This window comes from Netta rufina (genome assembly GCF_964035555.1).
Source record: "Netta rufina genome assembly, chromosome: 15".
NCBI classification, from domain to species: Eukaryota; Metazoa; Chordata; class Aves; order Anseriformes; family Anatidae; genus Netta; species Netta rufina.
This window is the reverse complement of record NC_140138.1, coordinates 14597593-14613880: the sequence shown is the minus strand read 5'-3', so window position 1 is coordinate 14613880 and position 16288 is coordinate 14597593. Positions and strand designations below refer to the sequence as shown.

The following is a 16288-nucleotide window of genomic DNA, read 5'->3' as shown; positions in this document are numbered from 1 at the left end:
TGGGTGTCGAATCAACGGGGAGGGAGCTTCCTCGCCGAGGAGGCACCCGAAATGGTGCCAGATTGAACAGCTCGAACGGGAAAACGCAGCATAGGATGGGCGATTCACAGGGATCACCAGAAACAAGGCACCTATAGTCCCTTAAAGCTTGGGCCTGCCTGCACGAGGTGTGTTTGGATGGTGAGTGATAACAAAATGCTGTGCTGAGCTCCGGGACGTGGACACACGCTCGGCTCTCCTCCTCCAGCCCTGTGCCTGTGGTGTGCAAACACATCCAGCTCCCCAGCCGGGGCGAGGAGCCTTTCATTCCACAGATGAAAGCCGAAGCTCTTAAGCAGCTCCCAGCGAGCACAAATACAAACAAGTCAACGTTTTGCACTCCCCCTCCTAGGGGTGGCTTCCTTGGAAGCTTTGGGCTTCATCCTGTTTGGCTGATGAGCGATCAAAAGCGCGCTGCTGCCTGCGCCTGTCTTTAGGCAGAGGAGGCACCGAGAGCTGAGGAGAGCTTTTGGTTAGACTAACGAAGAGTTTCAGAGTCTTGGGTAATTCTTATCTATCCTATGAAGCTCCTTATTAAGATAAAATGAAGGTAATGCACTCAGAAAGGTGTCTCTGCAGTTGTCATCTCACTAGCTGTGCGACTGGAGCAGGGCAGGGCTGTCTCCAGGGACCTCCCTTGGTGTGGAGGGGAAGAGGACGCTTCACAGCCCTCTGGTTTTCCTGCCAGGGGGGAGAAAGCTGGATGTAAAAACCCGAGTCCCAGCCCTGAAGATGAAACAGTTGGATCGTGAAACGCGCGCCTCTTCCAAGTTTGATTTGGATGCTTTTTTAATCGTCCTCAAATTAAAGGAAAATCTCTTGTTTGACCCAAAACAAAATTATGTTTTCTTTGGACAGCCAGCTGAAAAAATCAACTGTGTTGCCAGTGTTAGTCCAAGCTCCCTTGCCAAGAGTGCCTCCACAGCTCTCTGCTCCGTGAGGCTTCACCAGCCTGAGCTGAGTCTTGGTGCCGAAGAGCTTACAAGAACAGGAGAGCTCAGTCGCTTGCTCTAAATTTAGTTTGGCTATTTTGGTTGAATTCGTAAATACTTTTTCATATGCCACCGCTGTTCTGTGGACACTTGTCCACATCCTGCCTTGTAAAACATTTACTCGCACAAGCTGCTCTAACCATTTCGTGAAGTTTTACAAAGCAAAATATAGACTGGCTTGTGAGGTGAGGCAGAGTTTTTGTTGCAACCGCAAAACAGCGGCAAGCTTTCCATCACAAGCTGAACCAAAAGCCCCTTGTATGCAAGGGAAAGATCTTGCTCAGGAAGCATAGGAGCTTGGTGACCTTTAGCATCGTGTTTTTGTTTCTGCAGTCTGCTCCTGGTTGACCTGGTGGCCATTCCATGAGTTGGAGGTGAACTAGGATTTACAGACTTGTTTTACACAGTCGCAGATAGCTCCAGATGTATTTTGTGCCTGGGTTCTTGTGCCTTGGAAACCCCTTGGCTCCTGTTATGGGTGGTTTCATTCTGGTCTCCAGTGTGGGACAGACCCGCGGACCTCTCTGAGGCCTTGTGCCTCGATGCAGAATTGCCAGCCCCATCCTCAGCTGAGAAGCTGCAATGTGGTGGGGGAAAAGATGGGAATTTTCTAATCCCCAGTGCTCTCAGTGGTGTGCTGGGTCTTCTCTTCCTTTAACACTTGCTGTCTTCTTCAGGAAACATGTCGGAAGTGCCAGGGGCTATGGAAGGAGCACATGAACCTCACCTGCGAGCAGCTGGCTGAGAAGGATGACATCAAATACAGGACGTCCATGTAAGTAAAGGCCACAAACGAGCAAAAACAGGGGGGTGGGTAAAATTAATAATAATAATGGTGATGTGCAAGACAATAAACTGGCGTGGAGGGGGTAAGAAACTGAGCTGGTCTTGTAAACACTGGAAGCCCTGAAGCTGGGTGTCTTTACCTCCATCGGGGAGGTACTGGAGGCATCAAAGCTGAGGGGTCAGGAGGCTCCTAGGATGGGATTTCTTTCTGTGAAAGATACTTGGCAAGGGATCCAGGCGGTAATCTGAGAAGGTGGGAGAGTTGTCACCAGACCAGCCTGTTCCCCTGGCTAGCCCCATGTCTCGCAGGCTGGCACCTGGTCCTTCTCCGAGGTGAGAAACCCCCACTGCGTTGCTCCCGTTCACTTGTGGGGAGAAGGGAGGTGTTGTGCTGAGCCAAAGCAGCATCCTGAGTCAAAGGAGCTTACCTTCTGAAAATCGAGACTGGTGACAACATGCTGAAGTGTGGCTTGCTCAGCTGCTGCTTTGTGGCTTTATGGAGGGATGTGTTTGCTCTCAGAAGTTTCTCTGTTTCTAACCACTCCGTCTGTAGGAATCTTTACAGAATCAAGTCACGTTTTGAAATGCTTGTGTGTAAATCTCAAGCGTTACCCCCAAAACCTTCTGAAGCCTGAGCTCTCTTGTTGCTACCATAGATAACAAAATCTGCTGGCTTTAGGAGACGAGCGAGGGCTGAGCCATGAAGCTGCATGTCTGTACAGTCAAAGGGGAATTGCCTGCGTTGCCCAATCCTTTCCTCTCTGATTCAGCGTGTCCGGTACGAGCAGAGTTTGGAGAGCTCCTCCACTGGGAGCCTGAATGATTGCTGCTTGCTCATCTCACAGTCCATAACTTAGAACAAAATACTGTCCCAGATTTGATATGGTTTCTTTCTCTTGTCACTTCTTTCCCTGTAGGAAAGAGGGGCGAGAGGGAGGAGATACAAGTTGTCATGTCCCCAACAAGGAAAAAAAAAATCAGTTTCAAAACCTTTAGAAGATTGCTGCCGTAGATAGATGAGTCTTACTGCACAATAAAAGCTTCCTTTTGAAGCCCTGCGTAAGGAAAGGGAAGCACAGCTGGAGTTCAGGCCAAACTTCCTGCTGGGCTCAAAGTTTCCAAAAAAAAACCCTGCATCAGCAGCATCCTGTTGAGCAGAGGAGGGAAGAGCAGCTGCAGCTCGCAGAAATCAGTCTCAAATTGATTATTATTTTTTTTTCCTTCCTGTCTATTCTTAGCGCACCTCCTAATACCTGGGCACAGGTCATGCTGGATATAACCACACAGGAGCTGGGGGTAGCTGAAATTCCCACCTCCAGCTGCTCCTTTTTCCACCTCGCCACTCGCTGCTTCTCCGGTTGTGCAGATGGAGCGATTTGTGGGGCTGTGCCTGCTTTGGCGCTGTGATCCTCCTCAAAAATACCTCTCTGTCATCTCCCAAACACATGTTGGCTTCGCAGGGCCACTGGAGCAGCTGGGTGGAGGTGCTGGCTGGGGAAGATCTCTCCCTGCTTGGGTCAGCGCAGCCAAAGGACCGTGCCTCCTCGGTTGGTGCAGTCCCTTCCCCCTGCTGTCATCAGATTTCAGTTCTAGATGGCGAATTAAATTGTAATGTGATCTCCCGTGGTCAGAAAATGGGCCCTCAGGATGACAGCTTGTACTCTTAAGTCTTTTAATTAAATGACCGAGGCTTTGCTCCCTTTCGGTGCCAAAATAGCATCGCCGGGGGCTGAGCCTTTGCACTGGGGCGTGTTGCTGCCAGGCTGCCTCTTCGGGACGGGACCACGCGTTGTCCTGGATTCCACGCCTTGTTAGAAGCCTGTCTTTTGCACCTAAAGCAATAACCTCTGGAAGACTTATGTGGGGAATTTTACTGGGAAAGCCCAGTCTCAGTGGGGAAAGACGTGATTATCTTTCAGTTACTGATTTAAATTTAACGAAAACCAAATAAATCTGGAGCGTAGCAGCCAGCATTGAAAAAAAAAAAACGACATGGCCATGGCGACTTTGTAACCAGAGCAACAGCCAAACATAAAACTATCGAGCAGATGACAGCAAACAGTTTGCTTTTCCTGAACTTTTATCTCCTGGACCATATTTCTTTGTGGCAGAGTCAGGAATCCTCATGCCCTTTGGTCCCTTGACTTACGGTTTAAATTCCTCCCGAGCCAGAGCCTGGCACCGCTGTGTTTTGGCTCGCATGGAAACCAGAATCGGGGCTGTAGCATGCAGTAAGTGATTGACTTTCCTTCACTTAATTTGTTCTTGAGTTGTCATGGGCTGGCTCCAAGTGGAGCTGAGCCCAGACCTCCTTGGAACGGCGATGGACTGTGGGGATAGCGTAGGAGGGGAGAGAAGGGGGAGAGGGGGTTAAAGCCGTGCTGGGATGGTGCAGCAGCAACTTCACCGCAGGCTGGTGAATGCAAACAGCCCGTCTCTAACTCTTCTCCCTCCTCTTGTGTTGCAGAGAAGAGAAGATGACAGCTGCCCGCATTAGAAAATGCCACAAGTGCGGGACTGGCCTCATTAAATCGGAGGGTTGCAACCGCATGTCCTGCCGCTGCGGCGCTCAGATGTGCTACCTCTGCCGGGCTGCCATTAACGGGTACGACCACTTCTGCCAGCACCCCCGCTCGCCCGGGGCTCCCTGCCAGGACTGTGCCAAGTGTTCTCTCTGGACAGATCCCACAGTAAGTAACGGAGGGCTTTTGTCCACGATTCGCACCCTGATTTCAATTACCGTCCCATGCCAGCGGGTTGAAATGCACGCGTTCCACCAGAGGAAAACAGCCGGTCGGAGACAGCAAAACATTTCTTCTCCCAAGGCAGCTAAAAAACACACTGAAAGCCTCTCCCTCAGCACAGACTTAATCTGACCGCGACTTGGAAGCAACTGGTGTTGCTTTAGGAAAAAAAAAAGACAAGGGCTTTGGTTGGAAGTGCTCTGAGCGCCGTTCTGGGGAGCAGACTTGTGAAAAGAGCTGGTGGGCAGCGTGTGCTGGCAGCAGGGCACAGCAGCAGGCGTTGGGATTACTGGAACTGGCTCCTGCCTTTTGCAGCTGAGTTGCTTTTTGGTTCAGCTCTGCATCTGCTGTCTTGCTGGTGCCCAATAGCTTTCCCTGTCCGCTCAGATGACTCTGTGAGTCCCTTCGCAGAGACAGAGCTGCTGAGAAAAGTGCCTGCGAGCCAAAGGTCCCGAGCTGCAGTTGTGTCCGTTCTCACGGCTGTTACCAACAGCTGCAGGGGAAGAACTGCAATAGGGACTGGGCCGTAAGGGGAGCTGTAGTAACTTAAAACTTCACGCTGTAATGCATCTTGTAGCTGCAGCAAGCATGGGATGGTGCTTTCACACAGCATTTCTGCAAAGGTAGTCTGTAGCAGAAATCTGGAAGGGAGTGTAGGCTGGAGCAGGAGCTGAATCTCCTTATTTCAGCAAAGTAGCAGAGCATTGTGGACGTGGATCTGCCTTCGCATGGCCTGTCTGAGCCTCAGTTGTTCCAACACTTCCTTGTCTCAGGATGCCGCAGCTTGCCAGGCTGCTCCCAGCATGTCTTGCAGGAAAAGCACACAATCCTGCACGGGTGTGGAGCAAAGCCACTTGAAATGGCTCCCTTCTTCCTAGGAAGTGTAAGATTCCTGGTCCTCTGCTTGCCTGTCTTTGTTCTCTGCCTTACCCTGTCACTGAGAGGTGCTAAACTAAGCAGACACCTGCTTCCAGGCACCCCTTAGCCCCACATTTTGGACACCTGGCTCTGCAGTCCCTGCAGTCCTGTCCCCCCTTTTCCCTGGTTTCCTCCGTGATGCGATTCGGCAGTGCTGGAGTCCTTTGTTCCCGTCAGGCTGCTGATTGTGCTCAGTAATGGCATTTGTTCTGAGCCAGAGAAAACATGAGGCCTCTCAAAAAGCTCATACTGTACTTTAAAATAAATAAATAAGCAAGCAGCACAAAGAGGGCACTGTCACCGGCCCCTTTCCAGCTCTCTAATTAACCAATGTTGTGGCAAAGGAAAATTTCCCACCGTCAGCAGAGAGCTGGCACTGCCTCCTTTTTTTCTGGATGACGGAGCAGTGGTGGTCTGGGGAGTTGACGTGGGGTGACTGTCCTCGCTGCGGTGCAAAGAATAACAGGAAGCTCTGCTGTTGGCTTCTAAGCATAAAATCATCGGTACCTGTTTGCATCACCCTCCTTGCAAGGGGCTCAGTGCCATGAATGTGTAGTCCCACCTGGGAGATCTGTGTTCTCCTGTGGGACACGTGAGAGGAGTTAATGTGGTAGGTATGAGGAGTGGGAGCAAGTTTGAACCTTGACATGGGGATATGGAAGAGCAAAATGCCACTGTAGTGTCCGTCCTTTGTCAGGGATGATGCCTGTCCAAGGGTTTAACCCCACCCCAGCTCTGTTGGCTGGTATGTGGCCATTTTCTAATGTGTTTCTCACATTTTTTTTCTGGTTTTGCTCAATCTTTTTTATTCTGTTGAAGTCGGTAGATGGCTAGTGCTATCAGCGTGGGAAGAGAGTATCTCCTGTGGGTCTGCGTGTGTTTGCAGCCTTGCTGTGCACACGTGCAGAGAAGACAAGGCTGGGGCAGCTGTGGAATTTGCAGCCATTGCTCAGGAGCTTCCACTTGTCTCCCTGCATTAAGCTCTGCTGCAAAACGGGGAGGGCACACATGTGCCACCAAAGCGTGGCTGTTAGAGGGTGACAGGACATTGTTCTGATTTCTGATGTGTTCATGTACACCCCGCCTAGACCAGTCTCCCTGGCAGAGCAGTGGCATGGTCGCAGTGCTGTTGTCTTGTCAGTTTGTGTTTCACGGGTGCAGGTTTTAGCTTTCTGTCAGACCTGGGTAATTTCACACTTCTGTGAAGAATCTGGTTTGGATCTAACTCCCCATTATTTAAGGCAAAATTTGGGTTTCGTTAAAATGGGGAGGCTTTGTTCCTTTCCAAATGTTTAACGTTTTCTCAGTCTAAAATGATCCTTGAGAAGGGATAAATCAACCTTTTCATTAGCTTGGCTTAAAAAACCTATTAAAGACATTTAATTAGGATGTATTAGAGACATTCTTCTAGGAACTGCAGCATCTGTTAGTCTTTGTCTCAAATGATCTTGGGAGAATAAAGCAGACACTTCAAAATTCCCCATAATAAAAGGTTAGTTCCTATGTTGTAATCAGCCTTGAGTCTAAATTAGAGGTCTAAGTGCAGTATTTGCTGGCTCAGAGACAAGCTGCAAGCAGGCTGTGGTCAGCGGCTTCCAGGGTAGCAGGCAGTAATCGCTTAATCGCTGCGTTTCTGCTACAGCTTATCGTGCCCTGCACCTCTGCAGGACACAAGCACGTGCCAGGCACTCTTGCCAGCAAGCTGCTCAGCCAAAAGTCCCGCTGCACGTGTTCTGCAGCCCATGCTAGCCTGGGCTCGGCTTGCTTGCCGAGGCATTGCTGCTTGCACGAGAGGCTGATGCAATAAGGGACAAAGCAAAGGATGGAGCTGTGAGGACTGATTCTGCAAAGAGCAAGCTCAGGGGCTGAGCACTCCCTGGTTTCTGAGTATCTGTAGCAAACCTGAGGCTGTGTGCACGGTGCTGTGTGCAGTGTAGGTGGTTTGCACTAACCCCACGGTGCAGTGTGACTAACGCGTTTTGACTGCTTCGATAAACCAGGTTCTGCTCTCCTATGTGTTATTTTTAATGCAATACTTACCTTCAGACTCTCAGTAATACTGCATAGTAGTTGTGTTTTTTTTTTTTACTGTAAGATGTTTTCAGTAACTCCTAAAACGCTCCCAAGCACCCCTCATTAAAGTTCAAAGCAGAGGACTAATCATTTTAAGGTGTTTGCAATTAACCCTTTCTCTAGTATTATAACCAGAAGATGTTGAGTGAGGACTATGTAAAAATTAAAATCCGTTAGGGAATTGCATGAAATGCCTACACAGCACTGACCCTAGCGTTTGGGGGGACAGAAGCTTGGAGCATTGGGGGAAAACTCCCCCAAATTTAGCTCCGAAACGCCCTAATCGCAAGCACAAGCTTACTTCGCGGTAGCGACGGCTTTCTGTGGATACAGCATGTCTGCTGCTGAAAGAATCCTGCATTTCTTAGGCACCAGTGTGTGCTTGGTCCCCGTGCTGGCCCCCCTTTTTCCTGCAGCACTGCCTGAGCCCCGCTGGAGTCCCAACACAGGCGGCTTTCATCCCCCTCCCTGCTGCACGGAGCAAGGCGCAGCAGACAGCCCGCGCCTGTTCTTGCTCAGGCTCTCCACGGCTGATCTGGGAATGATTTGAAACAAAACCCCTTAGTCCTTTTGGAAGCCTCCGTCGTGAAAATGGTTTCGAGTTTATTGGGAACGGCTGCGGCCACACATACGTGGAAAAAAAGAAAGCAGTGAAAAGCCAGGAAGGGGGAGGCAATGGCGGCCGACGCGCCTCCAGCCCCTCTGCAGGGCTAGGCAGTCGGCAGGTCTCCTGTTTTCTCCCTTTCAGGAGGCAGGCAGCCCTTTCCCCGTGACACTTAATAATTAAAGAAGATAACGAGGAGCACAATAGATAACAGCAGAGCTTTCAAAAGCTTTGCCGGGGCACTTTTGTTCCAGGCAGAGGAGGTTTCACTTGGGAGCTCATCCCTTGCAGAGCTATGGCTGCTGCGTCCCCTTCTCCCCTCGGCCTCATTGTGGCATTGAGAGGCCCTTGGCTTAGCAGCCCAGCTCCTGATTTAACCCATCCACAACCCAGCAGAGCCCAGCCATCCTTTCTGATCGTCTCCATGCCCTCTGTATTTAGGTTCAGCAGGAGATGGTGGAAAACAGGAGCCCTCGGGGCCTGTCACAGGCCTCAGGCCGGTGAGCGGCCTGCTGTCAGGCAGCATCTCGCTCCCTGTTTGGGGGCAAAGCTCCGTCCTGTCTTCTCAATTAACGTGTCGATGCTATTAATAACCTCATTCTCTCTCTGCAGCGTTTGCTGATAAGGAGGGGGATCGCATCTCCTAGATCCTTTGCGCTCTGCCTTGGCCACCTCCCTTCTCCCGTGATGCAGCGGAGCACGGGGAAGGGCCGCGCTGTCACGTTGCCCTGCATTTTCTCTCTCACAAAACAGCCCGTTTACCTCCTCCTTGCTCAGAAACACACAGGCCAGTCATGCTGAGAGCCCCCTGGGGCGTGGGGGGTCGCTTTTTTCTTTTTCTGTCTTTATTTTTGCTGCAGGCGAGGCAGCTGACAGGAAGATGACTGTTAACTTGACAGGATAAACCCCTCCGATCCACGCGGCCTGCGAACAGGCTATTAAAATTATAATCTAATCCTTTATTCAGGGTCTTGATCCCACTCAGGAAAAGGGACACAAGAGGCTTTTAAAATTGTGTTGGAGACTCCACCCCATCAGATGACATTAGATGGTTTCTTACCACAGCAACCAGCCGTAAGTGCTGTAATGAAAACTTAATTTTCGGTGCAGATGCTTTGCCCCTAAATGAATCTGTCATCCCTCTCCAATTACGGTGCGATCAGAAAACAGCCTTTGCTTCTCAAAAATTAGAGGTGTATTGCAAAAATACCACTGTTGTGTTTGTTGTATATTTGCAGCCCTGAGACTTATTTGTTACTTCTATGACGGTGCAGGATGTAGTAGCCAGAACTTGCGGCCTCAGCTTTTCTTCAAAATAGCCTAAAACTATTTTAATGTGCACATATCCCTGTTTTCTCTTTTGTTCCAGCTGGATCTTTCCTAAACGCTGCATGTATTGAACTGTGCTGAGCCAAATGTAATGTCAGGTTCTGATTTGAAGTAGGAAGGTGCATATTGTGCAGTGTATTTTTGTTCTCTTTATATTAATGGATACCAGTTTTTCAGAAATACTGATGCAAAAAGGCTCTAAGCCAACGCTTGGTATGTGGGGTTAAGTATAAATGCTTCTCTAAAGTGTATCCTAGCGTTGGAAGGTTAGCAGCAGAGAAGCAGCAAAGCTGCTAACTTATTTTCTCAGATGTGGCTTGTTATGCCTCTGCTCTGGTGGACAGCCACAGAACTAGTCCAGAACTAGTTATCCTCACCCAGGTCTGTATTTGTCCCCCCATGGGTCTGCAGTCAGCAGATTTTTTGCCCCAAAGGCGTGCTGCAGGGTTTGCCCCCTCTTCAAGATGAAGAGGGGACAGGGCTGAGCAGGGCTTTCCAGCAGTTGCATTTGAGGAGATGTGTTTTGCGTTACCCTTATGAGACAGACCTCATTTTTGGAGGTCTGGCAGATGGGGTTTGCAGTTAGGCATTTGCCCCATGCTCTGGGAGCTGCAGTAATTGGAGCCAGCAGCACCCGGGGGTGCCTGCAGCTGGCTCGCCTGCCCGGGGCAGATGGCTTTGTCGATCTGTCATTAGTGCAGAGGTCAGCTGCAGTTTAAACCGGGGGTCAAGCAGCCCTAGCTGCTGGAGGGTCTTGTGAAGTTGTGCTCTTGATGTGTCCAATTCCCCAGACTTCTGCAGGGCTGACTTCATCAACAGAAGGGGATGGTGCAGCCTGGCTCTGGGATGGGATGGACGCTGTTAGCATCTGAGCTGTGCTCTCCATGGCAGCAGGGTGGTAGTGCCTGGAAAGGACCAGTTTGGAGGGTTAGTCTTGGACTTAGGCTGCAGCAAAAGCTTTGGTTAGAAGGGACTTTTGCATATTTCTAGGCTTGAAGGGGAGATTTTTACCTTTGTGCGAGGGAAGGATATAGGAGATAGCTGTGTTCAGTTGTGCTTAAAATACCAGCATCTTTCCTGTCACATAACTTTAACTTTAAAAAAAAAAAAAAGCAAGTGGCAATAAGATAGGAGAGGTGCCTTTCTCACTTTCAATGGCACAGAAAAACAATATTTTGGGAACAAATCAAAGTGAGGTCTTGAAGCTTTGGGGCCAACCCCGGAGAGCAGCACGGGATGCCTGGTTGCCTGTTGTGGAGCACGCCCGGGTCTCGTGTTGCTTTCTAGCCCAGGGAGTGCTGCAATCTGATACTCGGAGGTAATCAGAAGTTCTGCATAGGCTCAGAAGAGCCATTCTTCAGCACTTTTTATGGAGATAGATAGGCTGTAATTAACAGCCTGTGGAAGCAGCCTGCTTGGAGAAAAAAAAAAACTTGCCGGAGAATCTTAATTTTAACCATTGACTCAAAGAATAATCAAAGGGAGGGAAGTACTGACTTTGATGGCTTTCTGCAGATTAAGATAACTTTGGTCTCCCAGGGAAACCTTATCTGGTAGCAGGAGGAGGGCACATCCCAGCTTCCCAGGCACTGCTGCTAGACATGTGCAGCACAGTGAGATGGGGAGGCCGACTAGACCTAATATCATTTCAGTGTAGATACACACAGAGCATATCTTGAATTTAGTCCCAGAGCACTATTCAAAATAGAGGATATTTTCCACGTTAAGAGTGCTCAGGAAGAAATTTATGGGTTTTGGCCAGTGCTGGAAGTAGGATGAACAAAGCGAAGCAGCCTTGCGCCTTGTGGGGTGTGCGGAGTGTGGAATTTCCCTCCTGCTCCACTGTTAGCACTTGCAAATGAACTGCTGAAGCAAACCAAATGCTCCTTCGGATGCAGGTAGGCCCGGAGGGGCTGGGGGCTGGTGCAGGTGTTCTGTGTCATCCAGCAGCTCCCGTTCTTGGCCTTCTTCCCCAATCACTAACACGAGAGCGCAAACACTGTCGGAGATGTTTAGCTTTTCTCATTTGTTTTCTGGCCGTGCCAGGCCGTGTTTCATCCCAAAGGACACACAGCAGCAGCGAATGCAGCCTGCAGAGGCCAGGAGGACCTCTCGCTGCCACCAGCGCATCTGCTGCCTGGCACTACGAGGGAGCTGTCTCGTTAGACCCTTGGTGGGATCTTGATTACCCTGATGGCTGTAGCATGCTGCGGTGCAATGAAGAAAATCATTTTTCACCTTTCTTACACGTGGACAATTGATGCTGAAACACAAATCAGAGTGATTGGCTTTATGTTAACGCTGGGGTGGCTCTGAGCAAAGCCTGGGAGCTGCCTGGTCCCTAGGGGCTGCTGGTGCCCGTGGCTGTCCCTCCAGGCACGCCTGTCTTCTGCTTCAGGAGTTGCACGGTCTTCTTCCAAGACTTTATCCATCGTGCTCCCTGGATTTAATAAAAAGGAGGTGTAAATGTCAGCTCCCTGCAGCCACCTGAGGCTTTACTACACTGCTTGGTCTGGCTGCTGCTACTTTGGGTGGAGAAGAGCAAGGGGCAGAAGGATGCTTTCAGCTTCTAGCTGCTCCTGTGTTTTCGTTGAGCAGTGGGTCTGAATATTCTTGTCTGAATATTCTTGCTATAACGTCTAGCTAGACGTTAAACGTATGGTGATTTATGTCCTCCTCAAAGTTACAGATAAGATCTAAATGGCCTCGTTAGAGCACCATTTAGCTGGTGGAGCCAGGATTTAAGCTGTGTTAATTCCAGCTGTTGGGCCAAAAACTCAAGAAGTGCTAGCGTAGTGTAAATATTTAATAGCCTATTGCCATTTAAAAGATTAACAGCTCTCCAGCAACTCTTGGGCTGGGCGGAGCTGGGTTGCAGTTCTCTGGTTTCTATCAAGTCGATGAATTTTAGCACTGAACTCCCTGGAAAGCTGATCTAAACCTCGTAGTCATACTCTGTAGAGTAGGCTTGGCTCCGTGCAAGTGATTTGTGTGCAGTCCCCTATCGCAGCCTTGCTTTTGACTGGATCATCCCCAAACGAGGACGATTCAGCTGAATTTGCCTCTTCCTATACAAACACCTGGCGAAAAGAAAAGCAGCACTGGGAGAGGAGGAAGCTGCTGCAGCAGGAATTAGCCCACTGACTCTTTATACTCCTGTGGTTTCTAGGAAGATGACGAGAAGATAATTCAGGAGATTCAGAAAGAGGCTGAAGAGGAACAAAGGAAGAAGAACGGGGGTAAGTCACAAGCTTTATCTGTGCTTTGCTATCAGACTGAGGACGATCGGAGAGACTGGGGTTCCCAGCTCTGGTTTTCTTGGCTTCTTCCCACAGCCTGGCTGCCTGCAAGCTGCGCTGGGCATGGCTGCTCAGCACCAAACAGCACCAAAACCTGGCTCTAGAGGTGTGCCAGCCATCCCCCTGCTCCTGCTGGCAGCCCCTCGAGCTTTAAAGCTTGCAGGCTGTAGCTGGGACCATGGGGAGCCAGGAGGCTTGTGCGTGCAGTGATGTCTCCTCTCCGCTCGGCAAAGCAGCTGACCAGGCTCAGTGGGTTTTGTTTGTAGGATGACCGCTTCTTTTCCTTCCTCCCTCTGCAGAGAACAGCTTCAAGCGGATCGGCCCTCCCGTGGAAAAGCCCATGGAGAAAATCCAGAGAATCGAGGTCATCCCCAGGCCCGTTCCTCAGAACCTCCACCAACCCCGGATGCCTCCGTACCCCTTCGTGCACCCCCCCTTCCCTCTCCCTCCCGTCCGTCCCATGTACAATAACATCCCCCTCAACATAGGCCCCATCCCCGCCCCCTACGTGCCCCCGCTGCCTAACATGAGGGTGAACTACGATTTTCCCCAGATCAACGTTCAGCTGGAGCACAACTTGCCTATGCACTTTGGCCCTCAGCCCCGACACCGGTTCTGACCCGGTTCCAATAGCATCTGACACAGAGTCACCGCGGGGCAAAGCCACCCCGGTAACGTCCCCCCCAGTCCTGCTTCAGCCCCCTGGGTTAGCCAGCTGCGAGGGGAGCTGCTGTGACTCACGTGTCCCTGCACTACACCCCCCCCTGGTCGTGGCTTCTCCGGACTTTTTGCAATTAAAACATTTCAGCCTGTGCCGCAGCGGGGCTCGGTGCTGCATTTCCAAGGATTTCTTCCCGTGTTGAGAGTCCAGGTTGGTTTTGTTGGTTGGTTGGTTTGTTTGTTTGGCGAGGGCCGTTCAGACAGCTGTTGGGAGGGAAAGTGAGACGTGTGGAGCACAGGGATGCAAGCATGCCTCGGGAGTTTTCCAAAAATCCAACCTTCCTGCTGGCCAGAGCAGCTGCAACAAGCCTGAGTCTTGGGGGAAGGAAGGAGAGACTTGGCACCTGAGTAAGACCTTCAGGATCAAGATAACAGAACTCTGCTGCCCCAGCCCAAAGCAGGGTTTCCCGTTTTCTCCAGCATCCCTGTAATCTGCTAACACCTCCCAGCAGAAATAAATTGTTCAAACCCAAGCAGACGTAGTGTGTTCAGCATTTCTCGCTCTGCAAGAGGAGTGAGGGGATGCGGCAGCCACCTCGTTGCTCAGATCTTGGTGGGCAGCCCCAGAGCCACGTTCCTGTCTCAGGGCTTTCCGAAACAGCAGGAGACTCCCTACCCTGATCTTTGGGAACTGAGCTTGCCCCCTTCCAAGGGCTCAGGTGTTTTCCCCAAGCGTGGCCTTGGCTTTGCTGTTATCCAGGCACCCCAAACACCCTTCTGCACTTGGGGGAAGCACTCAGAGCCAAAGCCAGCTCCCTCATCTCCAAGACTGCTGGGGCAAGCCCGCAGGCAGCAGCCTCGTGCTGTCGGGAGCTGGCTGCTTCCGAAACATTTAACTCCCGAAAACTTGAATTGCAGTTTAATTGGCTTCAGAAGGGCGTGTTAAAAGGCAAACACGAGCATCGCCGGGCTCAGGAGGCGAGGATTTAGGGGAAGCAGAGCTGTGTAAGGAGCAGGGGTTGTGATGGCTGCCTGAGCTTGTCAGTGGGGTGTGTGAGGAGCCTTGGTGCAAAGCCCTTTCCCCAGACCTTGGCTGTACTGTCTGGGACCCCTATAAAAAAAAAAAGGCTTGGAGGGAGAAAGCCTCTTCCCAGAAGTTCTGGGCTTGTTTTGGTTTTTGGTTTGTTTTTTTACCAGTCCGGTTGCGCAGTTGTTCCTGAGTTTTGATCCGTGCTGCATCCTGCTCCTTCCTGCTGAGAGCCAGCTCGCTGCACTTCCCTGCTGGTTTCCTCCCGCTGTGTTTTAGCATCCAGGTGTCTTTTGCCTGTGGTTTTTTTGTTCAGGTAAAACTCCCCTGCCTCTGCCTCTTGACTCCTGTCAAGCCTTCCCTGGCACAGCATCTCCTCGGCGCTGTGCTGGCAGCGGGAGCTCCCAGAGAGAGGCCTGGGACAGCAGCTCCAGGTGGCAGGAGAAGATTTCCCCACCAGCCGTGGGGCTGTGGCCTTGGGAGGGTTTCACAGCGGGCACTTCCCTGCCTTTTGGAGCTGAATCAGCATTTTCCCTGCTTTCAGGTGTTTCCTACGGTTTGAAATGCGTCCTGCGAAGCGTTGCGTGTTCCTCGGTGCCATGTTCTGTCTAGCGTTAATAACCAAGTGGTATTCACTTGCTGCTATCTTTTTTTTTTTTTTAATTTTTCACTCTTAATGTATTTCTGGAGGTAGCCACGGGGTTGCGGTGGCTTCCCCACTCTCGTCAGGATTTTAGCCAGGTTTAAATCCACCAAATGCTGCCCTTCCCAGCACCATCGGGCGCTCAGAGGATCGACCCAGTTCAGACGAAGCGCGGGTGGCTGCCCCTCGCAGAAAGGGAACCTCGTTTTTTTTAGTAGCTGAGATCTTTTGGGCTTGAGGGCTGCCTTAGGTGAGGCTTAGATGACCCCTGGGAGCTGGGGACACCTCTGTGGGGCCGTGGCAGCTCCTGGTGCTGCCCTGGATCAACGCTCAGGCTGCTGGCAGAGGGGCAGGGAGGAAGGGAAAGGCTGGAGCCCCGCAGAACCACGAGCTGCTTTGTGTCCGAGAGGAGAAATCGGTGCTGGGGAGGTGCCTGGCGGTGTGTGTGGCTGCTTCTCCCACCGAGAAAACCCCCAGACCACTGAAAATGCATCCGCAGCCGAACCGTGTGGCTGCTCCTTCCCTCCAACCCGCCTGGCTTCCAGCAGTTGTGCTTTCCGATAGCATTTTGGGTCTGTTCTTGGTTTTTACTTTAAAAAAAACAAAAACAAAACAAAACAAAAATGATTGCACAACCCACAGAAATCCCCGCTCGGGGCCCTCCAGTTCCGCGCCCCGTTTCCCTCCCGCCCTGCCCTGGGTTATTTGGGGCGGCGGGGGGGTCGCTGTGCCCAGGTTGCTCCCCTCCAGGTACTCGTTATGGTTAATTGCAGTGTCCCGTTTTACTTGCCTTAAAGGTGGAGAGAGAAACTTAGTATTTGCACTTAGCAAAACGTTATATTAAAAGAAAGAAAACCCTGTAAAGATGTGCATGTTCTGCAACTTTGTATAACGATAGCCGAAAACAAATAGGTGTTTTATTAAAAAATAAAAACAAATTAAAAAAAAATATTTTTCTTTACCTTCCGGTAGTAAACCATTCTAATATTCCATGTGTAAAAAGTTTCCTGTATTATATTGTAATTTGAATTTTTTTGTAAATAAATTTGTGCACTCTGGCTTTCACCTCCGTGCTGTGGTTGCAGCGGGAGCCTCGGCCCCGCCGCGGGACGGTGGGGACGGGACTTTTTTGGCCCCTTTTTGGGGCCGAGCGGGGTGGGGGGGTTGCAGGGCA

General features: G+C 50.8%; 1 protein-coding gene across 1 annotated transcript in view; it reads left to right on the top strand.

Annotated features, from left to right (window-relative positions):
* RNF216 (ring finger protein 216) overlaps positions 1 to 16118 on the top strand; it is a 72684-nt gene extending 56566 nt beyond the window's left edge. Inside the window, exons 14-17 of the mRNA XM_084295734.1 lie at positions 1709 to 1806; positions 4285 to 4507; positions 12655 to 12724; positions 13084 to 16118. Of these exons, the coding sequence (XP_084151860.1) occupies positions 1709 to 1806; positions 4285 to 4507; positions 12655 to 12724; positions 13084 to 13403 (711 nt within the window). The 3' untranslated portion in view covers positions 13404 to 16118. The remainder of the gene's footprint in view (positions 1 to 1708; positions 1807 to 4284; positions 4508 to 12654; positions 12725 to 13083) is intronic.
* Positions 16119 to 16288: the final 170 nt, after the last annotated feature.